Source organism: Poecilia reticulata, chromosome 8, assembly GCF_904066995.2.
Source record: "Poecilia reticulata chromosome 8, P_reticulata-male-v2, whole genome shotgun sequence".
NCBI lineage: Eukaryota > Metazoa > Chordata > Actinopteri > Cyprinodontiformes > Poeciliidae > Poecilia > Poecilia reticulata.
The window spans coordinates 8,638,222-8,665,446 of NC_088837.1; the positions used below are offsets into that span (position 1 = coordinate 8,638,222).

At 39.7% G+C, this 27,225-nt stretch overlaps 1 protein-coding gene and 1 long non-coding RNA gene across 2 annotated transcripts; both read right to left on the reverse strand.

Annotated features, from left to right (window-relative positions):
* Nucleotides 1-350: 350 nt before the first annotated feature.
* On the reverse strand, nt 351-21,140 carry arhgdig (Rho GDP dissociation inhibitor (GDI) gamma). The gene is made up of 6 exons (XM_008415712.3): nt 20,738-21,140; nt 11,452-11,625; nt 9,841-9,924; nt 4,715-4,791; nt 3,866-3,929; nt 351-3,780 (listed from the first exon to the last, which is right to left on the reverse strand). Exons 1-6 carry the CDS (start codon nt 20,808-20,810, stop codon nt 3,584-3,586), a joined length of 669 nt encoding a protein of 222 aa, XP_008413934.1. The 5' UTR covers nt 20,811-21,140; the 3' UTR covers nt 351-3,583.
* A 1,318-nt stretch (nt 21,141-22,458) lies between these two features.
* Nucleotides 22,459-26,844, reverse strand: LOC145552488 (uncharacterized). Its single transcript, XR_014088547.1, has 2 exons — nt 25,025-26,844; nt 22,459-24,923 (listed from the first exon to the last, which is right to left on the reverse strand). It is a non-coding gene; the product is annotated as an uncharacterized LOC145552488 (long non-coding RNA).
* Nucleotides 26,845-27,225: the final 381 nt, after the last annotated feature.

A 27,225-nucleotide genomic window follows, 5' to 3' on the forward strand; every position in this document is an offset into this window, starting at 1 on the left:
ATCACATTTGAGATATTGGCTTAGTGCGTTACCGTGAACATATGTGTACATTCCCCCCCCCCAAAAAAAATCCCTTCAGTTTTTTTTGCAAAATAAACATTTCCACCTTACAGTGCCCCCTAGTGGAGGGTTTCTGGCCTAACTCATGTAGAGTCACTCAAGGATTTTATACCATGGCTTTCATTTTTTTGAAAGTCTAAGAAAGTATAAGTTGACTTTATCAAAATTGCAACAAATCAATCCATCCATCCAGGACTTATATTTATAATTTTATTATTACATTTAATGACTTTAGGAAAGCTCTATTCTTGATTCAAAAAGGATAAACATTTCAAACAAGACACCTTAGCAGCTGTTTTAAATTACCTTTATTAAACAATACATGATACTGGAATTTGACAGCGATGCAGCTCTTGGTCGTTTAGCTGCAGGAGGCAAAAAGATACAAAGAGTTTCCAGGCTTCTGTGTCTTTCAGCCTGACCTTGCACCAACTATGCCTGCTTCTTTCAGCAGGCGCTGACATCACAAGAAATGTGCTAATCGTTTTTCTTCTTAATTTTTGTGTGACATTAAGTTCCTTAAATTCCTTAATAAAGAATCTCGCTGAATCATGCAAAACCCAACAAGCCAACATTTACAATTAGTCTCAGACCACAACAGTTCACTCAAACGGAGCTTCATTTATCAGTAAGTCCAAATATGTTCACCTACAATGACAACGGCATACTCAAACACAGCACAGGAGTGTTATTTCGCGTATTCTACGAGGTATCCATGTACTCCAAAGATGTCATAGCTTCAAAGCAAAACTTTATTTACATCTCACATCCATGATATCTACAAGAGAAAAGAGGATTTAGTTCAGTTTTTTTTTTATGTGAATAGTATCAAAGGACCTACATGCATTTCTTTCTACAGTATACACAGTTCAGGTACAGGTTTTCACCCGTGTGCTCTTTCAAAAAGTGCCAAAACCCCCCCAAAAAAACTAAATGAATGGGAATGAAAACAACTAAACAAGAATTTTAGCCTGGTTGAAGAAGACCAAACATTAAACACGGCAGTTAAAAGGCATTTATCATCATTTTGATCATTTTCCACTTTAGTTGTGCTAAGGCTCATAGCACAAGCTGATTATATTCATTTTCAAGTCTGAAATTCAGAATTATGAGAAAAGGTGTGAGAGCAAACCAGCAGAAAGCAGCAGCAGAGAATGCTAAAAAAATGATGATGTCACATTTGAAATGCTGATTGTTGGCATCATTTCATAACACAAAGTAACTATTCCAAGGGTTCCTGTCCCAGTTCATTCTATAAAGTGTTGCAATTATCGCAATTTATCAAGTGAGGATGAGGGAATCAAGAGAAATGTTGTCCAAGTGCAACACTTAGGAGACTCAACAAACCAGCACCCTACAGGGATTTAAAAGCACTTAATCATATTTTCAGTTTACCTTTAATTTAACAAAATGATTATTAACTTATTGTTACTAAAAGCTTAACTGGATTTTTTTTTCTTTATGCAGCATTCAGATAGATGTCATATCTGCTTCTCTTGTGACTAGTATTGTCACTCTGATGTACTCGAGCATTCATCAGCCCTTTCCTGCAAATAAGTTGATCACAAAACACAATTTATTTCCGTTTTATTTCACGAGCAGTCGTTGTTTTAAGTCTCGCTGTTCTCAGAAGAGGTTTTGTACTGGAAACAGCAAACATCGAATGTAACATTATTTTCTGTCCAGCTGTGGACTCACTAATTGACTAATGCACTAACTGGTCCAGCGGTGGCATAAAGTTGGCTCAAAAGACTTGTTTTTTTATTTGAAAATAATTGTATTGTCATTTTTTAAAATGTTTTCTTGTTCTGAAATGTCCTTTAAACTGCAATTTAGCTTTTTGGTTCAAAACATATATGCTTTTTAATCATTTTCTTTTTACAACAAAAGCTTATGACCCCAGAGTGATGGAAAGTTATGAAACTACGAGTGTTGAAAAGTCAGTAAAGTGCGTTTAGACACAGCTGTCTTTGCTCTGCTGTTGATGGCAGCACATGTGAAGCTTGTAGTTCAGCTTCACTGTGTTTAGCACAGTGTTAGATGACTTAGGACATTGGAAATAGTTTAATACTTGTCTTTGTAGAGTGTAAGTAAAAGTTAAAAGTTTCTGTAATGTTTACTATACGGAAGAAGCTTTGAAAACGATTCATACCCCTTGAATCTTTTTAAGTTTTAGTGTGATGTGTTTTAGAACGGCCCCCGGTTATTCTGACAGTCTGAATTAAAATCCAGGCGAAAAAATGTAGAAAACCGTATTGTTTTCCAGATACAATTAGATTAGGGCATATATGCTTCTCTGTCAAAGAAAAAAATATTCCTCCCCCCACCACTGCTGATCTCCATATTTACCACAAAGGTGTTGGGTGGAGTACCAGGATTACTGAAGCAGTTTATGCTAGACGTCCATGTCCAATCTCTGGTTCTATCACGTGTTTATCGCTTCCAAACTAGTTTGGTTCCACTGAGTCACAGTCAAAATGAGTTAATTTTTAATTAATTGATTAATCCACCCACTGATTTTAATTTCAGTTCACATCGTACTTTGTCATTTCCCACCATAAAACGTGTGTTCGTATTACATATAAAGTGTACGTCTGTTATCTTTTCATACTATTGCATCCAGATCAGATCACTTCTTCTAGAAAACGTTTGTTGTCAGGGAGAATATCTCAGACCTACTGCATTATTTTACATCACAAAAACATGGACTCAAACAAAATAACTCACACAAACATTTTTTTTTCTTCTGACCGCAACTCTCGACACACCAATCAAACCCCCCATCAAAGACTCGATGCACACCAGTTAAAAGACACGTGAAGAAACACGATCGCAGAAAATATCACTGCATCTCTTTTTCGTTCTTGCGGTTGTTAAACGTACATAAATGTGAAACGGGTCGATGATTCCCAAAGCAATTGACAGCTGAAAGGAGCACGTCTTTTTCCTGCATTCGTTGTGTGCGTTTGTTTGGGTTCGGCACAGTGGGTGATGCTGGACATCTGAAGCTGGAGACACTAATTACTGTCCAGAGTTCCTCCTTGGTGTCCAAGAGGATTTAATTGGATCAGCTCCCTGGTTTTAAGCAGCGTGTTCGCCTTCCTGTCAGTGTTTTGCACTACCTTGACTGTCCCAAAAACAATCTTTCAGTAAATCAGAACAAACAGATCTTGCAGGTTCCTGCATCTTCTATAGTTTTACACCATCCCATGTTAAATATCCTTCTGCCACGTTTCATTATGTGCTTAAAACTGACTCTCTGTGATAGGCCACATGACAAGATAAGGCAGAAAGGAGAAACATGAAAGGCATAAAGCTCATCAGGATTAATCGAGATAACCTAGAAAAGAAGAAAGTGTAAAGAAAATGTGACGAGACACCTGCAAACAGCTTCCTGTCTCAGCGAGCGTGATTACGGAAAGGAAGAAGATGACAGAGTGGCAAGGTACGGAAAATAAAAAGCAGGAGAGGAAGAAGGGAAAGCATTCATCATCATCATCATTATCATCCTCACACTCCGCCGTTAATTCCCATCCTTGCTGACGTTGAGGATCCACTCCCAAGATAGGTAGACTTTCTTGTCGTCATCAGTGAAGCAGGACTTGACCGCATATTGACCTCGGGACATGATCCCCTTAGGCGCCTCATCAGCGGGACACAGGAACTCCTGCTCTTCTGCTCGTGGGCCATAGCTTCCCATCATGCACACGGCGGTGTTCTCTGTTTGGCAAACACAGAATGTGTGTGAGCTTTTAAGATAAAAATATATACCTGCAATATACAAGACAAACCAATCTGAACCTACTTCGTACTCCTTTCTTGTAGGTCACTTGACGATACTTCAGGCCAGACACAATATCTCTGTTCACCTGTAAAAATAACACAGACACACGCACACACACACAGATTTAGACGGTATTTGTTAGTTAAAGTCTTTTTTCTTATTTATTTTTTAAATACATTTTATTTATCCCAAACTGGTTCTAAAGAAAATTTGCAAAATTCAGAGAATCCAGTTATGGGTTTTTGCAAAAGGCTGTGGCAGGATTTGTCCAGCAGAGGTCCCCAAAGCACAGTTTCTCTTTGATTTGAGAAGTGCTCAAAACACACACACACACACACACACACACACACACACACACACACACACACACACACACACACACACACACACACACACACACACACGCAGTGGCGCAACTACACATTATTCAGGTGGATGCGAAAACAGATTGCACAGAAATACCTCCATTTAACTCAAGTAAAATAAATAATTAAAAGAAAGTTTTACATTAATACTGAACCTATAATTCAACAAGACCTAATCACTTCAGGTAATTCTGGTCGAAGATTACCAGAATTACCTGGTAATTCATTCTCTTGATACCAGAAACAAAACAAAATCCTATATTGTTATTTTTTCTGCATTGTCTGCGACAGACTGGCGACCTGTCCAGGTTGACCCCACCTCTCGCCCGGAACGTTAGCTGGAGATGGGCACCAGCAACCCTCCCGACCCCACTAAGGAACAAGGGTGTTAGAAAATGGATGGATGGATGGATGTGCATTGTTTCGTCTGTTTTTCTCCAACTAGTAAGCACTCGACCTCGTCTTTTCCATCCACACGCAAACAAACGTGAAGGATCCAGCGTACCTTGAAGTAAACCTTCAGCCTGTATTTGGCTCCTTCCTGTAAGGTGAAGCTGGTCTCCTTCAGAGCGCTCAGCTCTCCTGCACACAGACAGAGAGTTACTAGCACCACATAGTCTGCGTTAAATACAAAATGTAAATGCACGTGAATTTTCTCTTCTCTTCTTAGCAAACTCCAGAGAAATAAAAACATGTAAGTGATTTCTTCCTCTTTTTTTTTTGTCCTTTCTGGCTGTCAGATTTGACTTTTGTCAGGTTTAGTGCATTTATACTGATACAGTAAAAAAAAAAAAGCATAATGGACCACTGGAGGAAAACACACACACACACACACACACACACACGCACGCACGCACGCACGCACGCACGCACGCACGCACGCACGCACACACACACACACACACACACACACACACACACCACAATCAGAAATGCATCAACCATCTAATCACTTTATATCTCAATTTAAAGCCAGTCCCGAGTCCGGAGTGCTCCCTAATGGAGAGAGATAAAGGAAGAAGAAGAGGAAGAGATAAAGGAGATATAAAGAAATGAGTGGATAGAAAAGCAGCAGGGATCTGAAGTGAGGAAGAAGAACGAGAGGGTGGATGTCTAAGACGTCCTCCACGTCTCAATTGGTGTCTTCGCATTTAAAAACATAAATATATATACACAGACATTTACATTCTGGCATGTAAACGTCCAGAGGTTTTTGCCACTGACTCAAATATTGGGTTTCACAAATTTAGCAGCTGCAGTTTTACTAAGTTTTAGTTGCTTCTGCAAGACAATCAGATGCAGAATTAGTAATTTCCACACAAAAAAAAAAAACTCCAATTACAAAGTTTGTCATTGCATTTTCGCCCTGGACTTCTGAAAAGGAGTCCAGATGAAATGACTCTATCAAGAGTTTAATCACTTCATCGTCTCCACTGCCGTTTCGTTTTATTTCACCCGTCTCCCTCCAATAACCGCAGAGCTGAATCTAACTGCCTTCTCCTCATTTTCTGATTCATCTCCTCAGCTTTCCTGGGCCTCAGGAGAGAGACGGCGGAGGGAAAAACGCCGGCCTCCCTAGGGAGCGTTGGAGGGCGGAAAGTAGGTCAGTCGGGGAAGCAGTCTACCTGCTTTCCTCAAGACTGCACACAGCGGACCTGATATTCTGCAGCGCAGACGCTGAACAGAACTGATTTTTGCACTAGATGGTAAGGCACTGCAAGAATGACACACACGGTGAAAAGCCTGGCGGAAGAAGGAGAGGAAATCTCAATCTGTGTAAAGCCAAAGCAGATATTTGATTTTATTAGAACATTTGTAAAACACGATGCAGAACTTAACTCTCAAAAAACACGAGAAACACAAATTAAAAACGACAACAACAAGAAAAAACTCTGGACTAAATCTTTTCTGAACATCAGCAGTAAAAACGAGCTGATTTTGGTCACATAAAGCCCGTCAACGAGACGGTTAAGGAGTCAAAGAACAGCTGAGTTCAACTCTGGTCATCAGGAGCTTTCAGTCAGAACAGAGAGCAGACATTCCTACTGATGGCAGCCTGAGCTGTGAAGCATGCACGACCAAAATAACTACCTAACTAAATTACACCAAAAACAAAAGCATTTGCAAAGTTGCTCATTCTATTTATTTTAAGCAGTGTAAAATTGTGCAGTTTAATTCCAATGAATGCATCTAAAAATAATCTCCAAACATGTTGTGTCAGGTTACATCCATTCGACCTCCTGGTGTTTCCAAGTGTTTTGCTCTAACATATGAGACTAAGATACGCCTCATTTGGATGAATTATATGATGAATCTTTAGGGGTTTTTATTCAACATAGCATTAAAAAGAAAAAAACGCCAGTGACCTGATAGGAAACCTGATAGGAAACCTGACTGACATTCAGCCCGCTCGTTGTCAGGAGCGTTGGGACGCATCGATATGCAGCAACGTGCTTACTCGGCAAAAAGGCCCCTGTAACACAAGAACCCAACAAAGTCATCGCCGGGCCTCAGGGGGCCAGAAGGCTGGAGATGCATCACAGTCCAAGGATAATGACTCGCACAGCGTCAGTGATGTGTGCCATATGAATAATCGCCACATGAAAAGTTCAAAAGCCAACGAATGGCTGTGCCACTACAGGCAGCTTCACTGCCAACGAATGTTTTAGATGGCAGCGGAGGGATTTTGACCCACTTCTTCATCATCTGAAAAAATGTCTGACTGACAGAAAAGCAAAACTAGAGAAAATCTGTGAAGAAGGCGGAGTCTCATACGGGGGAAATGATCCTAAACGATCCAAATCTCCGTTCACCTCAGGTTTGAAAGCATTTTAAAGAGTTTAAATTGGTCTGGCTCCTCTTCGCCATGCCTGCCCCTCTAAGCCAATAGCAGACACACATTGCAATGCCACGTTGCTCTAACAGGATCGCTAAAGACTCCAGCGGAAAGTCCATTTTGTACAAAAGCCACTGGGCTTATCTATACAAACATTCACATATCTGACATATAAATACAGTACATCGTATATAGTAATGATCAAGTTAACAATTTCAGTGGTTTTACTTCAACAACACAATTCCTTTTTCTACATCATAATGCACATTTGTGGAATGTGTTTTGTGGAATTTGTACTGTCACAAATACTGAATAAAATATGCGTTTGCTTAGAGCAGCCATTTCAGTGCTGCACGCAGCCTGCATGGTGATTCCTGGCTGTTTGGACAGTTTTTCACTGGCTCAGTCCATCTGAACTAGGAAGGCAAGAGAAGACGCCCCATCTCGGAGACATTTCCTTCAGACCCGGGGCACCAACATACAGGAGTATCACAATTATTCATTCTTCGTTTGCCTAATCATGCTTCCTGACAAACAGACGTTTTCCTTGCATGGGAAAACAGTCAGAAGATCCGTCCTGATGGCTGAACGTACCTCCCATCAGGGCCGGCTGTCAGCCTGATGACACCCTCATGCAGAGGCTGCAGACATGTAATCATTAAATACCTGAGAAGTGCTCTTCTCTCTTAGCTCCCTGCTCCTTTATCCTGCCTCAGTCTGATGTGTTGAGCTTTGATCTGGCATGTAGCATCACTCAGAAAATCACAGCTGAGTTAAAGATGATAAAAAAAAATTTAAAAAATGCAAGAGATGTAAATTTTGTCAAGTCATGTTCCGTCTATAAATTGTTTAATGCTTCTAATATGTAACATAATTTGTAAAGTGCATGTTTAAAGCCATGCATGTTTGTTTTAATAATTGTTTCACAAGATGTAAGTGGTCAAGTAATTTTAATCTGAATTAGTCAAATTAAAGGGCAGGTCTCTGACTGTTCATTTTATTACTTTCCCACTAACCATATGGTAGAATGAACTCTTAAAACAATGTAGCTTGATTCAAACATGCCGATATCTTTCGACAAGCTTTATAAAATAGTTTGCTTAGTGTTTTTAAGTGCACCAGTCCCTCCCGCAGCAGAATGTCTTGATAACTTAATGCTTCCCCCTACATCTTCCCAAAGTAGTAATGGTCAAAATTGAACTTCAGGCAGGAAATTAATTTGCTGGAAATAATCAGAATTTTCATGTTTTGTCTTCTTCTTCTCTGACCAGCATTTCAGCCCATGTCGGTGCAACTTTCCCTGTGGACAGCGACTGTCACTCAACCGGCTTCATCCAGCCTCTTCACAAAGACTTTAGACTTTTGGTTTTGGAAAGATATGCAGCATATATTATACCAAAACTCTGTAAATTTCTGGGAAGCAAAGCCTGACTTGTTCTTGAACAGAATGATGACTCATGGAAAAAAAACCCACATATTTAACAATAAACCAGATTCATTTTTACTTTGTTAATATTTCAAAGCCAAATGCTTTAGTTATAGTACAAGGAAATTAAAACATAACACAGGGCTTTCGTCTGCAAAGAAGGTTCCTTCAGCTCTAATAAGACTGACGGTCCATATGATTCAGCCAGACTTAAAAATCAGATCTGAAACTAAAACCTGTCTGCTGATGATCGCTCGCCACCTGTCACTCTCTATGTCTGACGTAGTCCAGGTCTTAGGGCTGCGGTTAAGTCTGGTCTGAACAGAGTGTTCCCTCCATACGGTACAGATTTCCCATCACACACTGAAACATGGTGTAGTCTATCGCTCTGCGTTTGGACTTTTGAAAGAAAAAAAAAACAAAAAAACATCACAGTGTTTCGTATTTCCTAGCAACCAGCTGACCTTTCCCATCTGCAGCCTGTGTCGTTTGTGAGCGAACATGTGAATGTGTGCGTCTGCGACTGTGAAGAGGCGAATCTCTTAGAGGAATTAAAGGTTAATTTCACCAGTTTGAATTCTGGGAGAAATGACCTCGAACACCTTTTGCTAACTTCGGTACAGACTCCAACTGTGCTCAGATGCTAATTGGACGATTCCTTAACGCTGATGAAGACAGAAAGTCAAGCATTCCTCTGAATCCCTGCAAGGAGTTGTCCAGGAGGAGGGAGATGTCACCGCTGCTGTCCGCTGAGCAAACATTTAACTCTGCTCATTCTCACAAACCCAACTTCAGTCTGATCTGGGGAGGATGTTATGCTGCAGCTGAATAATCATTAAACTCAAGATAAATATGATAAGTGTGGCGTACCTTTGCTTTCTTTCCCCTTCTCCCAAACATGTCGGAGAAGGCACGTTAGTAAGACGAGACCAAAGCTAAACATTTTGGTTTACGAACAAAACTTGATGCGTGGCATAAAACTAACACAATAAATAACACTAAACCCGATATCAACGTGTGTAAGCATGGTGGTGTAAGCATCATGCTGTGGGGGTGACTCTTCTGAAGCAAAACATAATTAAAATAATAGCAAACTTATATAATGGCCATAAATTAAAGAAAAAAACAAAACCTTTTTGCAGCTTTAATTGGGAGGCAGAATACAAACACACACAAATGTTTTGCAAACTACTTGGAGGTGTTCTTTTTACCTCATAAAATCTCAATAAAATGCATGAAAGAGTGCAGCTGTAAGGCATTCTGCCTCGTCATTTGTCAGTGTGGCTTGTCATTGAGCTTAGATTATTGAGTAAAAAAAAAAAACAAACAATCCAACCCAAAGAGCTGAAGATGAGGAGGACTGGGGTACCTGTGAGGTCCATGGTGATTGGTTCAGGAGCATCGTCACACAACAGGATGAGTCTGGTCACTCTGACGTTGGGCTCAGTCGGGTCTGGCGGAAACAAGGTTCGAAGGAGAAAACAGTTGAAAATGATGCTTTCATTTTAAATTAACCAACAATAGCTTAAAAGGCGTTTTTGCTTTCATGTTCAGCAATCACTGTTTAAATAAGTTTGTTTACAACCTGTCCAGTGTTTGTACAGAGACTGAAAAAACCTAGATTTACAGCTCGACATCTCCTCTCTTTGTTTTTCCATTCTCTGATTTGCAATGATGCCAGTGGTAGTTTCTGAAACGGACGTGTTAAAATAACGAAAATCTAATTCATTTTCATTCATCTTGGTATCAAAATAAAGCTAACACTTCCACCAGAAGCATATCTATCACAGCAGTTGTAGTTTCAGAGAACATGAATATGGAAAAATGAAATAATTTTGATTTTTTTTTTTGTCCCTATATTGAGAGTATAATTAACCTGTTATAAATATCATAGGGAAAGCTACAAACGTTTGTAAACCATAGATCCACATTCCCTGTGCAAAGATTGATGCAGCGAAGGTAAACTAAAGAGGTTATATTAAAAAACATTTTGCCTTTGGCAGAGGTTGGCAACTTACTAAACTTATTTTTACATATCTAAAATTGTTTGTTTTTCATTTTTATTTATCACCTAATTATAATAAAACAATAAGAAGTTGTTATAATTGACCCCAATTTAAGTGAAAGTATTGGGAATACAGTGTAAAAAAACAGAAAAATTAAAACAAATTTATTCACATTTTACTGGAAAAAAATTACATTAAAATCACAGAAATGTAAAAATAAATAAATAAATAAATTTGGCACTACCAGAGCTCCATACCTTGTCTTTTAGACTGCGTTCACACTGCAGCCTAAAATGACCCAATTCCGATTTTTTTGACGTTATACGACATGTATTTGATCTTTTCATGGCAGTGTGAACAGCACAGGTCGGATTCTTTTCGAATGTGACCCGTATCCGATACGTATCCGATTCAAATGCGACCTAACGTTCAGGCCGAATTCATCCGAACTGAACGTCACTGATTCTCAACAAATGTCACTATTCGGCGTCCTGATATACGCAAGCGGGAAGTAAAACAACAACCAATCTGATGTTTCTATCAATACCAAAATGTGTCCACGTTTAATTGAGTGGCGGTCCAAATATTCAAATGTACGCCCATTTTCTGGGGAGAAGATGTCCAGCTTGACTTCTCTGCTCGTCTTTGTCTTTCCATTCTCTGGTTCCCAGTAACGCTGGCTGAATGCAGAGCTGCACGCAGGAGGCCGTTTTGTGTTGCAGCCATTAAGGATCCGCTATCGCAGCCTGCTGGTGCCCGGGTTAGAGATGCTGAGGCGAGCAAGTCTGTTGTTGCATTGTGTGTGTGTGTGTGTGTGTGTGTGTGTGTGTGTGTGTGTGTGTGTGTGTGTGTGTGTGTGTGTGTGAGTTATGCCCAGAGCAATTACCCTGTAGTGAGGGAATATTTTTTATGAAGTCTGCAGTAAAGCCGGACACCAGAGTAAACAACAAGTTTACGCAAAGAGGCTCGCTAACCTGGACTCATTGCTTCCGGGCCCAGCAGGGTCTGTTTGTACTTCACCAGACTTTCATCGTCTTTGTCCATTTCCTGGATCTCCTGCAGCGACTTCTGAGCTGGAGGGTTGTAGTTCAGGTTCCTGTCCTCATCTTCCTCCTCGATGGCCAAATTACTCTTGTCAGCCAGTAGACCTTTGAAGATGACAGGAGGATCAATTATTTTGCATCATACATATTTATATTTTAACAGTTGGCTTATTATTATCAATGAATCCGCGTGTGCTTCCATTTTAAATTTTTTTTGATACATAGAGTAGAACAGAAACTCTAGAAGTAAGTAAATATTTTACTTACGTCTAGAGCTGATTTTGTCTCAGCTACAGAGCCTGAACAGGCCCAAATTATGCAAACTATTGGCTCCTTTCTGGCTTATGGTTTCCAGGAGAAACTGAATTCTCAAAGATGTTGCCAAATCCACCACATGGTTGAGGAAAACCTCCATAGTTTAAAGATTGTAACGAAAATAGTCCGAATTTAAAACCAATTTGTTGACATAGCATTTGTTGAGGGGTGAAAAACGAGTTCTTAGTAAATAAAAACAATAAGTAAGAAAATAGGCACCCCAACATAATTTTTATTTTTGTGTCTTTAATTTCTCATTGTACTAAGTTCTTTAGTGTAATTTTAGTTAGTCCTATGCAATTCCACACACAACCGCTAGGGGCGCTGCCGCGTTGGTGGTAGAGAGAAGATTGAGCACACAAGAAGAATAAATCTTCCGGTTGAATGTGAAGGAAGCTCAACGTGTGTGTCTCGTCTTTCTCATACCACAGGTCAGTAAAAATGCGTTTTATGCATATATATTAGTCTCTTGGAAGAGTTGAAAAGGTTCTTGAATCGAATTTCAACTAATGAGTCTCGAAGTTCGTTTTGTAATTGTTATTGCGTACGAAAACGGGACTTGTTCATGAAGGCTAATTGGAGCTAATGCTAGCGGGCCTCTACACGTGTGTGTGAGAGCTAGCTGAGGAGCTAGCTGAAGGACAGCGGGGTTTATTTGAACTTGTATTTTGCACTTTTTAAGAGAGTTCTCACTCAAAGGACATTGTTCTGGTTTCTTTATTTTATAAATGTGATGTTTTTTATGGGTTTGTTGAAAAACCAGATAAACTATATCTTCATTTGAAACCGAGGCATAGTATTAAAGGAGCATTACGCCTTTTTCAGTTTGATATTGAGAGAATAGTTGTTTATGCAAGATGTAAAATATTATTGTTCTACTGAAACAATGGACATTGTTAAAAGCTAAGATGCTTAAATGTTAAAATATATTTTATATATTTTATTTTGATAGTTAAATACAAAAGGTCTCAAAAAAGAAGGTAAGGTATTGAATTTAAAGCACTAACTACAAAATTAATATGGTTTAGAGAAGTGAAAGTTATTTGTGAATTAATTTTGTATTTTGATAGAATTCATAATGCTAAATAGAGCATGTTAAAAGAATGATTGTTTGGTTTAAAGATATATTACAGTCATTTCTGATGTAATGAAGTTAATGGTTCTCTACCTGAAGTATGTGATACCTGAAGGATACGATACCTGAAGTATGCAATACCTGAAGTATGTGATATCTGAAGTATGTTGTATACGAAGTGTGTTTATAACACAGAAGTAGAATAAATATTCCGGTTGAATGTGAAGGAAGCTCAAGGTGTGTGTCTCGTTTTTCTCATACCACAGCATCACAGGAAAGATCATCTTTTACATTACCCTCAGCCATCCAAGGTTGCAGAGTAACACATTTGACAAAAACTGTGATTTGTGGTTATTTCAATACATTGATTGAAAAAAATTTTTTAAAGTGCTTTTTATTCAATAAATATTGTAATCCAAAGGACAACTTTAGAGCAAGTGAGTGGCCAAAGTCAATTTTGACAACAGTACCCTAGCAGACCGGTTTTGCTTGGTGTGCTAAGTGATGTTAGCCAAACGGTTGTTTTGCTTCATTTTTATACTTTCATTTTATACTTTGGTTTGAGTTGATTCTTGTTTTTTTAAGTGAAAAGCAGCAAGACATTGACAGAAAGTGTAGAGAAACTTTTAATCGAGAACCAATTTAAACATGTCAAAGTCTGGCTTCTTAGAAGCACGGTCAGCTAAAAAAAAAAAAAAGAACTAGCAATGCTTTACAATGTTTACACAGCTACCAAAGTTTAGGAAACTTCAAGATAGTCGTAAAGTGTCCGAGTTAAGTAGCTTAATATAATGAAAATCACATTAGTTCAGGAGAGAATGCCCACAAGTTCTCATGTCCTCAAAATACAAACAAATGTAATAATAGAAACCCTGCTGCATTTCAGCGCCTCGGCACTCTGGAAGCGAATGAAACACATCTCAGAATCTGCACAATGCATTACTTGATGCAAGCCAATTCCAGCCACACGGTATTGATTTCATCTGGGAATCTGATCCAGTGCCGATAACCACAGACATCTGATCATGTGCTCTGCAAGCTACAACTGTAACTCAACGTTCAGCTCCTACCTGCACCTTCTTTTGGGCCTGAGCAGGTTAGAGAAATGTGATCTAACAGCAGAACCACTACAGCATCCCCGGGAAATTCTGTTGTTCCTGCAGAAACGTTAATTAGGTCGACATAAATTGTTTTTGACCAAAACGGTGTGATGTCAGCTCAAAGTGCGTACATCACGGTTCATTAGAGATTCCAGCTGCATGTGCTGAAGCTTAATTATCTGGAGAACAGGAGGCGCTCTCTGTGATGTTTCATTGCACTCTAACAGCCCTGTTTAACATCCTCCGGTTCTGTTTTGCTGCTCATAATGAGGTGACACTGTGTGAATCACCCCACAGTTGTGTAGAGAGGTAATTTGATGAGTTGGGGGAAGGACAAAAAAAAACAAAAAAAAAAAAGTCCTGTGAACTCTTCTGGGCTTTACAGCACATAAATCGTCCAGACACAAATACCTGCATTCACAGACAGACTAGGACAGCGACAAACAGTGATGACCATTGTTTCTGTCTCTATTAGTGATCTAGCTACGGTGGCCCTGAAGGGCAAACCACTAAACACAACAACACGTTCAAAAACACAACATTAAGCACAACTCTACAAAACAAGAAAGCACAATTGTGTTCAAGGCCACGCGTTCTGGGAAACATCAAATTACATCATAATTGACAGATTAGCACCACGAATCCACTTATTGTCCATTCAGAAAAACAACAAAACAAAAACAAAACAGATGTAGACTGACTACAGGTATTACAAACACTGAGACACAAAAACCCACCTTCTAAATTGGATATGGGAAGCACATGACTTCATAAATGATTCACTGAGTCTGTATTTACATATCAAACTCTGCAGTCCTCCCCTGCTTCAGTGTGCAAACGCACACATTTACACACACCGCATGCTTCAAACCGCTGAGTGTGTGTGTGTTTTTTTTTCTTTTTCCTTCTTTGAACTCAAGGCTTCTGACCTGAAAATGAGCAGAATCTATTACTGCTCATCTTGAAAGGCAGAGTCTCTCGTCCTTTTGAGTGCTTTGATACTGATTCTTAAAAAAAAACAACAACAACCGTAAAGGATGAAGGTTGGGGAACATTTTTGCCAAATTTTGCAAAATGCAGATGAAATTTTTCACCTGGACTCAGAACAATGAAACAGTTTCAACTCCAATCTGGGATTTGATAACTCAATAACTTAATAATCTGATAATAACTTGCCTAAACCTATCTGAGTACTTCTTTAACTTCCCAGTTCTTCTACTGCATCACTCAGCAGACTTGTGAAAATAATCAAGTCAGCAGGTTCTATGATAATGGACACAATAATGTCTCAAAGCACATGGGAAATTATATCATATTCACAAACCAAGACATTGATATTCCTAAAATGAGTGCTGTGGTTATTTTCACATTATTATTTCCTCTAGCTGCAATCAAAGGTAAAAGAATAAATTAGTGATTATGTTTATCCGTCTTCCCAGTTTTACATAAGCAAATGTTATCTCCCACACATTATTATACAAAAGGTGGAGTCAAGCTGCGATTTTAGCACCACTTCTATGCTAGATTTCACAAGACTTATCCATGTGCTGATATTTACAGCTAAACCAATACATTTAGGGAAAAATCAACACGGCAATCTGTTCTGCTTCAGGGGACGTCGCAGAGAGGAGGCACCGTTCAGCTATGGACAGAAAATTTAACACAAACACAGAATATCTCAAGCGATTCCTGATTAGAAGTCAAAGATAAAAACGTCCACATCCGGGTTGGGAATGAATTATTCAAGTCGATTCTGTCCTCCGTAGAGTGGCAGGTAATTATTGGTAATAAGGCGAGATAAGCGACCAATTATTTGACTGAACACCAACACATGAAGCTATGGTAACTCAACCGATGTGTAATGAAGGCATGGTTTATTTTTAAAGTGGTGTTTTTAAAGGAAACGTTTTAAATTGGCCAGTTATTTCAGCTGGAGAAAAAAAAGCTAGAATTTCAACACTTTTCTAACACAATCATTTTATGCATTTAAACAGAAAAGGAACATTTCAAGAAATATCTTTATGTGTGGTACTGTTTTAAATGAGAAGAACTAATAAGTAGGTAATATGATCAACCTTCACTATGCTCAGTATCAAAAAACATGGCAGCCTTATTGGGTACGAAACTTAAGAGTTTCCCTAAAAAATAATCAAACCAAGAGGCTGGAGACACTGAGAAAACAGCAGAGGACCGAGTAAAGAGCCCTGAGGGACTCCACACAGCCAGCTGTGCTTAAATGTGTAGCTATTAAGTCTAAGCAGCCAGTTCAACAGCGCTGATCTCTGCTTTAGAAATCAAAAACTGTTTTCAGAACTCCTCCAGTAGAAATTGGCAGAAAATACAAATCTGAGGTGAAATGTTTGTGATGACGCAAACATTTGCGTCAAAAGTCAAAACTTGGATTTGTTAACTATATTCTAAATGCAACTGAGGGAATTTTTTATTTTTTTAAATTTTGTTTATTGTTGTTGTCCATGACCAGGCTAGCTAACTACTATGTTGATTAAAGCTAACAGCTACATGACTCTACACTCTAACACAACAGGAATAATTAATGTTGTCCACACTGATTCTCTGTGTGACGGGATCAATAAGACGCAAACCACAAGCAGAACGTACAAACTGTCTACACTGTTGCTGTCAACAAGGTTTTAATGACATGGACACCGTATTATTTTTATCTTAGATTTTAAGATATTTACTTTATCAAAGTTAGCAGCTAAATCAAAAAGCATTTGTCTTCAAAAATCATTAAAACATTAAAAAAAAGTGGATTAAGCGACTTAAACTTCAACAAAGTTGCAAATAAAAAAGGCCTTCGATTAGCTGATATTTTTCACCACATTGCTTTAGATATTTGTTAGAAACGTCATCACAGATCTTTTTTTTCTTCCGTCATCACAAAAAGTGACTTCCACTTCATGATGTGAAACAGTGTCTTAGATGGATTTGCTCAAATCCCACTATAGATATTTCTGCCACTTCTGACTCTGTTGCATTTGTAGAAGACAGGCAAAAATAAAATAAAAAATACCAGCGTATCTCGCTTTATTATCCATCCCTTCCTTCAGTCAGTAAAGGCACAACATTCAATAAGTGTCATGCTCTGCATTTGTTTGCATTTCACATTTTTGATTATTGCCTCTTTTTTTTGGATCACTTTCTGCTTGCTTTCTCTTTTTTTTTTTTCTTATTTCGTTGCTTGGCAACAGCTCAAAGCCAGGATGAGTCCCATTTCTTTCCGTTTTTATCAGGACGGGATTACAGGAACAAGCTTCAGCTTGTTGCAGCTGGAACAGCTGCGTTGCTTTTGGACAAATCTTTAGAATAAACTCCGTTTACAGGTTCCACCCTGAACCGAGGAGAGGCAAAAATGGATCTTGGCGTTTATCAAAAAGGCTGCAAAGAAAGCGGAAATAGTCATTTAAAATTACTCTGGCATCCGTGGGGCATCCTAATAAACAAAAGGTTAAATCCTTCTGTCAGCTCCCAAAGTTTAAATGCCGTCTTTCACCCCTGCAGTGCTCATCTTTTTGTTTTCGTGATTGCTTTCCGTCAGCCCCCTCCTACCTTAACCCAGATAAGGTTTACCGTTTCAGAAAAGCGCCTTTTTTCCCCTCCTTCATGTCGGGACTCTGCGGGAGTGTGCATGTGTGTTTGTGCCTTGAGCACTGATGTACTGTTGTTTTTTAATAGTCCTTGGAGTCTCGCTGTCACCGCTCTGCTCTAATACTTTAACGAGACCTCTGAGGAAAGGAAACGCGCGCGCTCGTACACAAAAAGGACACGCGGCTGAAGATAAAGAGGCTTTTAAGGCCTCTGCAAAGCCATTATCAAAGTTTACAATGAAAGAAACGGCAGTAAAGGAAGACTGATGGACGCAGCATTCGGCATCGCAGGAGAATACAAACGTTTTGCAGCCAGAACGACTTTATAATTGATGTGTAACCTGGAGCATATCTGAGGAAATGTTCAATCTGTCAACGCTAAAGCCAACCACCACACTGCTGAACAGAAAGAGATGGAATCTTCACTATATTTACACACAGAGGGTTAACGACACACTTACCTTGAATGCTGTTTTGGAATAAATTGTAACCCTTCAAAGGCTAATGCAAGAAATACATTCTGTTTTTTTGTGTGTGTTTGTGTGTGTGTGTGTGTTTTTAATTGAGCAGTTTATTTGGATGCAAAAACAAAACAAACAAGCAAAAATGTTTGGCTCTTGAAAGTTATTTTGCATCATAAGGAATATGTAATACTTTTGCAGTCATGAAATCAAGCTTCCAAAGCAGATGGATTTCTTCATACAGATGCACTTATCTAGCATTTAGCATTTTTTTGTAGACATCCAGGCTTCAGGAACATCAAAAATGTATCAAAAATGATACATTAAGACGTTTCTTTGTTTAGTTTTTTTCAACTGCAATCACCAAAATTCACCAGGATTTTTACAATGTAAAAAGACATTTCAAATTTCAGAAATTAAACTTAAGCTAAAAGCTTTACAACCTGAGCAATGAAAGGTTGCTGTTAGAGATCAAGTGAAACTGTATAACATATGGGGTGATAGTCATATTGGGGAGAAAAACAAATACAATTAAAATGTAAACTTGCTTTCAGACATGATCATTTAAAACTATATGGTGAAATTGTACACCCCAAGAGAAGCAGTAAAGCAAAATGCTTTTATAGCCTCGTTTTTACACCTTGTTTTATAGCATGCTAAAAACAAGTGCTAATGGTGAGAAGCCAGGGTTTGCTTTTTGTCCCGCAGCCGATTCAATACAGATGAAATCGTAAAGACGACATATACTTTGCAAAAGAGCATGTTCAGTGTTTGAAATATTTACAATATGTTGGTGGGAGAGGAATGGCATGTTCAGAAAGCTTACTGGTTCCTGCAGTGATCCAATCTGTTCAATGGCTTGTCAGATTAAAATGTAAATATATCTGGACACTTTTTTTTTTACTCTTTATAGAGATAAATAATAACAATAATAAAAACATCAATACCTATCAAAAATTTTATGTGTTGGTTTTTTCTGTCGTGACAATTAAAATTGTCAACAGAGACCCATTGTAGCCTCTTCAAGCATTTGGCATGCCGATGTGAGTGAGTCCTCACAAGGGGCAGATACAGAGGTTGTGCATTGTGTAATATGAGATTAAGTAAAAACACCGTTGGCTCATTGCTGCAAAGTTTGTAGATTAAGTTTCACAGCAATGATATCTCTAAGTTGTGATTTTCAACAGTAATAGGTGTAGAAAAAAATGTCAACTTTACTTTATAACACAAAGTCTTCAGATGGTTTTTAATTGATAAAGAAAGATAAGGTAAGGAACATTCATTTAAATTGAGCTAATTATTTTTTTGTTAAAATCATACCACTGGCAATGAAACAGCCCCCAGCATTATGCAGCTACCACCATGCTTGGTGCTCAGGCACCTTACAGTTTATGATCGGGTTCAGTAACAGCTGCGTCGTTCATGAATGCCAATTTCCAAATCTGGCACAAGGAGACAGCTTGGGTCAGATCAGGTGTTCCGACATGATGTTGATACCAAACATGTACCAAACCCGGTTTTTGGAAAGAACTAAGTAGGCAAGAATTGAGATTCTGGAAACCCCGTTGGAGAAGAGTTGTCAGAACTGGCAACAAAAAGCATGCGATGTAGCTTCAGCTAACTAAAGCGCATTTATCAAAACATCAATGGGGCTCAATCCATGTATATTTGATCTCGTTTATGTAGTTTTGAGTTGGTGGTAGGTGGGGAACAATTTCCAATGAACAGAGATTTGTGCACCAAATGTTTAATGCTATGATTGATTAAGGTTATTTCATGGTGAGTGCATGCAGGCTTTAATTAGGCATCCTCAAGCTGCGTCCTGTTCAAAGCGTGCCCTGAGAAAACCAGATGGCGCCACGACATCGCCCTCCTTCCACCACCAAGCAAACCGGAGAACCCTCAACCCCCAACCCACCACCACCCCCACCCCCGCTGTGATCGCACAAAAGGCAGGTGCAGGGGGGAGAAGAAGAGAGATGAAATTGGATTTACAATCAAAGGGAATTTTAAAATCTACCTCAGTACAAGTTGCAACTTCATCATTCATGACATTCATCTTCCAATTCATTTCCACTTACACTAATCTGATTCAACAATCTCTCTTCTTCAGATGACCTCAGCTGGGTTTTGGATCGCCCAGCCCACTTTTTATGTTTCTCTCTCTCTCTCTCATGTTTTTAAAGGAGCAAATGTCACAGTGTGTCACGCTACATGTAGGGGGGAACCCCAGCATTATTTCTCCGTCTGCTACTCTCAGGAACTGCTGCAGTATATCACACAAACACACGGACACACACACACACACGCACACACACACACACACACACGCATATGTGCGCGCGCACACACCCACACACACACACACACACACAGCTGCCTTGTGTTGAGTGTGTTGCAGACACAGAAGGAGGGATAACCGCTAGATGTGAGAGCAGATGTTGGTGACATCATTTGACTGCTGCACATGCTGCATCAGCATGCTTACACACACGTTTTCATTATAATGTGCAAAAATTTCAAATAGAGGAAAATGAGAGGAGGAAAAAATTAATACAATTTTGGCAAACATTTAGCTGTCCACACCCTTAAGATGAGCTTATGGAAGCATAAAAGAAAAAGAAAAAATACTTGAATTTGAGTAACTTATCGCCTCACCTCTGTAGCACATGGTCAACCAGAGCAGCTCCAGCATCTGACCCCCAAACTCACACACGTCCAGACCCAGCATGGCTCCCTCTCTCTCTGCGCTCTGTTGAGACGGCCGAACCGGAGAACCGACGGAAAACCTCCACAGGTAGCAGCAAAGTAGGAGAGAAAAGGACGGAGGAATCCACAGAAGTCTCAGCAACAGGGTCAGAGCAGCATTTCCTCCACCGAGGCAGCACTAAAAAACAAAAATGTTATATATGTGTGTGTGTGTGTTAGTAGTTGGAGAGGGTGGAGGCAGAAAGTGAAGAAAAAAATAACTGAGTGTGGGAAACAGCGGCAGTGGAGCAGTGAGGGTATCCTTGGGTGTGGATGTGGATGTGTGAGTTGGAGAGAGTGAGGAGGGAGGGAGAGAGGGAGGCATGGAGGGAGGGAGGGATGGAGGAGGCAGCAGACATGAGAATCAGCTGCTCTCTGCTGCTTCATCTGAAGTTCAGTAGGTGGAGGAATAAGAGACACTTCAACACAATCAGGTGTCCTTTTACGTTTATTTTGAACAGTTTTTCTTGGGAGCAAAGACAGGAAGGCAGATGCTGGTTTTGCCGGCAGATCCGTCTGCAGCTGTTTGTGTGTGTGTGTGTGTGTGTGTGTGTGTGTGCTGCACTCAGACGCTGGCTATCGATTCGCAGACAAGCAGCGACCCCTCCCCTCCTGCATCCCTCCCTCCGCTCCCCGTGTCATCAGCCCAGCGACTGCAATGAGCTCATCCTTTACCCCCCTCCTCCTCTGCTCTCTCTCCACTCCTCGCATTGCTTCCCTTCTTTCTCCACTTCACTCCAAGTCATGCCTTTGTACACATCTGTTTTTCTTCCACTGCTTCTCTTATGCTGTCCACTCTCTCCTCCTTACATCCATCACTCTCATCTTTGCATCTCTATATTTCCTCTTCTCCATCTTCCTCATGTCTTCCGTGACCACACCCTGACAACATCTACGTCTGTCTCACATTGATATTTATCTCCCCCTCCACCACTTTGAACATGAAATTTCTTTCTCTGACTTTTTATTCCGCTCTCCTTCCTCCCCGTCGGAGCGTTGAAAGAGGCTGCGGCGCTGCTGAATACAAAATGGGGGGTCGCTCTCCCCCTCGTTGGCATCCAGACACACTCCTCTTCACACACGTCTGCACACACACGCCTCATTAATTCATCATTCAGAGGTTATCCAGCTGTCATGTAGGATGCCAATGGAGGTAAATTCACTGTCTCACTTAAGCTCTGGCAAACAGCAGTCAGATGCCGAGCTCCTCATCCGCATACGCCTTAAAACTCCCCCCCCCAATAGCGTCATTCTATAAACCCAGAAACTTTTGACATTATTTTTGGAGGAATTTTATGTCACTGCACAAAAAAAAAAAAAAAAAAAAAGATGTAGAAGTGGGATGTATAGTTGCAGGTGCAACTCTTGGCTGAGATGTCTTTGTGCAAATATTATTATTATCATATATATATATATATATCTGTGAGGGATTAGCTTACACAAAAGTATATATATATATACTTTCGTGTAAACTAATCCCTCACAGTTCTGGCTGTGTGTTTGGGGTTAAAGGCAGTGGCGGAGCTAGACTTTTATTTCGACTATCTGTAAGGGGTCCACTGACTATGACAATGACAAAACAGTAAGAGTACTTTCATTCACATACTATATATAAATAAAGACTGATGAAATTAGATTTGCTCATGTAATTTGCAGTTTATTAGCAATGCATGCCACACAAAGCATAAGTGGACATTAATCTCTAAATTACAACATTGTGACAAGACTTACAATGAGAATACAGTGTCACACAGTTCACAATTACAATATCTCAAAAAAGAAGGTTGTATGATATGGAAACTTAATAGATGCTACATGTGCATTTTATTTTCAAACTTACTGCAGCTATGACCAAATGTACTGACTCTTAAACTATCTTTGGTACAAGTACCAGTCGCTGAAGACCTAAATCATGATGAGAAACACAAGACTACTTCATGCACTCATAAAAGTAAAATCCTTCGGTTGTTGTGAGATGAAGCAAAATATGTTACAAAGTCATCCATGTTGAGGCCCCGTGCCCTCCTTGACTCTATGCTAAGTGTTCCAATGTGACTTAGCCTGTCATCAGCCATTGTTGTCCTTAGGTTACTTTTAATCAATTTTAAAGCAGAAAAGCTTCTCTCACAAGAAGCAGTACTAACTGGACTAACTACTGCAATCTTGCAAAGTCTGAATAATTCATGTAAAACCTCTTTATAACGTTCAAGAAACACAGTAAAATCAAGCAAAGTAGAAGGTGTGTCTAAATCACTCTTTATTCTCTGATCAAGCAAACGCTTTGCTTGGTGCACCTCATGTTTCAGGTCATCTAAATCTGACTCAAAGATCTGTCCAAAAGCAATCAGAGGCTCCTCATTCAAGAAAGTTGTACTTTTGGGGTTTAGAGACTGCACTCCTTGCATGATCTCACAATTTTTCTGTGAAAAACGTCTCTTTAACTCCACTATGAGACAGTCAAGCACCTGATTAAAGAGTGATCTGGGGAAGCCCTCATCATCACATTTTCTCTGTCCTATAGTGCTCATTACAAGTGAGTCAAGAAATTTTGAACTTAATCTAGGATATCTTCTGTCAATTTTTACACTGATTTTGCTCCTTTCAGCAAGCTCCTCAACCTCTTTCCATAGTTCATCAAAGTACTTTTCATTTCTGTAGTCCTGGAAAGTGTCTCCAATAGCACCTACTAGATCTACAGCTCTTGCTAGGTCAAGAGTGCTGGACTGAAGCATGTTAGAAAGACATTTGGCATCACCAAGGACTTTACAAAAGGTAACCAAAAGTCCTAAAAATTGGATATCTATTTGAAGAAGCAGACCCCTCGCCTCCACTGATCTTTCGCCGTTTCTTTCAAATGCAATATCCTGCAACAATCTCAGAACTGCTGGAAGTCTGTCTCTCATGGTACGGCATGCCTTGTACCTGCAAGCCCACCTCGTATCTGAAAGTGCCTGGAGCTCCCTGGGTTGTTCTGCTGGATACAACTCTTTCTGTACATCAAGCCACCTCAGATGAACATAAGAGCCAGACACAAAGTTATAAAGCTGCTGTAGAAGTGCAAAAAAGTCAACGACCTCAGGGACTGCTTTGGCAGCGTCAACAAGGACTAAATTCAAGCAATGTGCGTTACAATGAACATAAAATGCAAATCTGGCATTGCTCTGAATTCTGGCAGATGCACCAGAATGCTTCCCACTCATGACAGATGCGCCGTCATAACCCTGTCCCACTAGGTTATTTTTGTAGTCCAGACCATGTTTCTCAAGACAGTTAATGATCATTTCACTAAGACCTGCTGCATTAAGGCTTTCAGCTGCCTGGAAACATAGGAAGCTTTCGTGGATGACACCATTGTAATAATATCGTACAACCACAGACATTTGTTCCTTTTTTTGCAAGTCTTTTGTTTCATCTGCAATAACACTGAACACTTCACATTCCTTCACTTCTTTTATAATTTCAGTCTGTACCATCTCTGCTAAGCCCTGAAGAATTTCACTTTGGATTTGAGGACTTGTGTATTTTGCATTGGACCATCCTCTAAGCTTTTTTTCAATTAACTTATCATGCTTTGCTATTTCATCCAATATGGCCAAAAAGTTTCTCTTATTTTTAGAGTCCTCAGACTCTTGATGACCCCTTTGAGCGATGTTTTGTGTTGCAGTCAAAAGAAGAACATCGGCTATTGTTTTAATATAATAACGATTTTCTTCCACCACTTTTTTCCGGTTTGCGTTTATAGAATTTAGCATGGTTGTATTTTCCTCATTAGCCCTTTTATATTGACTCCATGCATACACTGCATTTACATGGTGCTCTAACTTTGAGTGAAGCTTAAATCCAGACTCCTTGGACAACGCCTTTTTCCAATTACTGAAGCCGGAATGCGAGGCAAAGACACTGTCTGGTGCATTAGGCAAAGAAAAATGCCTACAGGCAAAGCAGTAGGAGGAGTCTTTACTAACAGAATATTCTAACCAAGAATAGTCTTTGTACCAGGAGCAGTGAAAAGTTCTCTTTCTTATTCCATGCTGAGTTCTGGGGAAGTTTGTCAAACTTGGCTGAACAGGGCCCTGTTCTTTTGACCTTGAAATATCTGGAACACAAACACAATGGTCATGTAAACACAATTTACATGACCATTATGTCATGTAAATTGTGCAGCTACTAAGCAGGTGTTGGTGTAAGTAAAATTACCACTGGGTCCTTCTGGAAAAGCAAAAGGAGTGCTGGACACTGCTGAGAAGAGATCAGTGGTATCTCCTGCAACTGCCCCTTCTGGCTCATCATCCTGGTCAGGCGCGGAGCTCTCTGTGTTTTCAGACTCCTCCTTTGATGGAACTACGTTGTAAAAACAGTACATTAACATAATTGGACCAACAATTAAAGAAACACATTAGCAGGAGCCAGCAAGTAAAAATAACCTAAAACGGAGTAGTAATTTGACTGTTTCTGAAGATACTCTGACCTGGTGACGGTGGATTGGTGTTTGCCTGACTTTCCCTCTCGTGACTGGTCTCAGGACATGAGCTACCAGGACTGCTGATGTCAGAGCTGAACCCTGTTTGATTTGTGCCTGATTTGCCTCTTTTTATAAAGTAGCTGTCTATCCTGCCTCCCTGTCTTTTCATTCTCAACTGACCCTAGGAAAAAAAAAATAAGCCAGTCACGTTATGCCAAGTATCATTTCCTATTACAGTGTTAATAGATCCCACTTTAAATGTGTAGGGTCAGGGCAAACAGACTGTGGCCGTATGTTGAGCATTCAAAACTTCTCAGCTACTGGACCGACTGACCTGTTTTTGTTCATAATCATTATCAACTTTATTTATAAAGCGCTTTAATAGCAGCCAGAGCTGAAATAAAGTGCTAAACATCCGCGATAAGATAAAAGAAAACGTCAAAGAAAATGACAAAGTTAAACACACAAGAATTAAAATAAATTAAAAATTCTATGGAAAACATAATAAAGCAAAAGGAGTAACAGATTAAATTGTCCCAAGTTCATGTCCTTTCCTAGGGGAAACTGAACCTCTGACAAAGTGTTGCAGTTTATTATTCCATATGAGCAGCGTTCATAGAAAATTGTTAGAAAATGATCTTATAGTACAAGATGACTCCATTAGCATGACCTTTCACAGCTAAGAAAGAACCTAACACAATTTTATGAGCAGAATTTTTGACTGTGGCCAGAAGACAGCTTTTGAGCCAATAAATATTTCCCATGTAATTATATTGGCCAGAAGTAACTAATCTGATTGTTATTTTCTTAGTTTAGCTAACATTTTTCATTCTGTAGGGTTTTTTTTTTAATGCCAGAGCTAATTAGAAATCGCTGTTAGAAAGGAAGAGCATTACTGACCAGAGGATTTTGGCAGGTCATATAATCAGGAAATGTTACTGTCGTGATCCATTCTGTCTGATAACACGGTGCACCACGATGGATACTTTTTTTTTACTTCCCGTATTTATCCTCGCTGACATTGCTCAGGCAGACGTGAGTGGTAAACACGTCAGTATCTTTACAATACTTTTTCCTTCTGTGCATTACGAGTCTGACTGGCAGACGTGACGTATCGTAGCAATTGGCCGATTCGCTCACTAAGGCGGCGTCTACATGTGTCTTTAGCTGTAGCATTGTTAGCTTGATGCTCGCAACTTCTAGTAGTAACTAAATTACCAGAAACTATTTCCTGGCTAAGCACAAAATGGTTTCTAACTTGTTCTTATTAGTTGTAGTAAATCATTGTAAAACTTACCTTTGAAGTCAGATTATCAATTTTGGAGTCAAATCGACGATATTCCTCTTAGCTGTACAATATTTCTCTATCCCCTCTTCGCGGTTCTCCTTCTCTTCTTCTTCTGTTGGGTCAACTGCGCTGTGTCCAAATGGTGTATCACAATAAACAAATGGTGCATATCGCCCCCTGCTGCTTTTGAGCAGTCACAACAGTCACAACCCATTGTGGTACATAGTGCTACCTACTGTGCAGGAATGACTTGGTGTCGTGACATGTCGATCATCTGGGGGGTGGGGGGGGCACTGGCCCCCCTGACCTCCCCTCTAGCGGAGCTTCACCGCCTCAGTTTTGATGAGGAACTCAACAAAGATGTGTTAGAAGTTCAGTATTTTACAGCCCTATGGCCCTGGATGTGTGTGAGGTGAGGGAAGAAATGCGGTGCAATCGTGATGCTGCACTAGATGTATAATCAAAAAGATGAGGAAACTTTTCCACACAGTCTTGAAGGAAAAGTTTGCGAAGACGTTGCAGCTCTTTGAACTGATAAGTAGCTGAAAGTTTTTAATTATTTATTGGAGCAAAAGAGCTTTACATTATGATCAGTATAAGTAAATATAAGATGGGGGCCTGTGTGAACATCAGATTAGTTTAGTGGTC

What these genes read in the sequence shown, in the direction of transcription:
- arhgdig (XM_008415712.3), bottom strand. Translation starts at nt 20,810, where the DNA reads ATGCTGGGTCTGGACGTGTGTGAGTTTGGGGGTCAGATGCTGGAGCTG. An exon ending in AATCACCATGGACCTCACAG is followed by an intron (nt 4,792 to 9,840) that starts GTACCCCAGTCC and finishes GTCTGTGTGCAG; the next exon opens with GAGAGCTGAGCGCTCTGAAG. An exon ending in GGCTGAAGGTTTACTTCAAG is followed by an intron (nt 3,930 to 4,714) that starts GTACGCTGGATC and finishes TTATTTTTACAG; the next exon opens with GTGAACAGAGATATTGTGTC.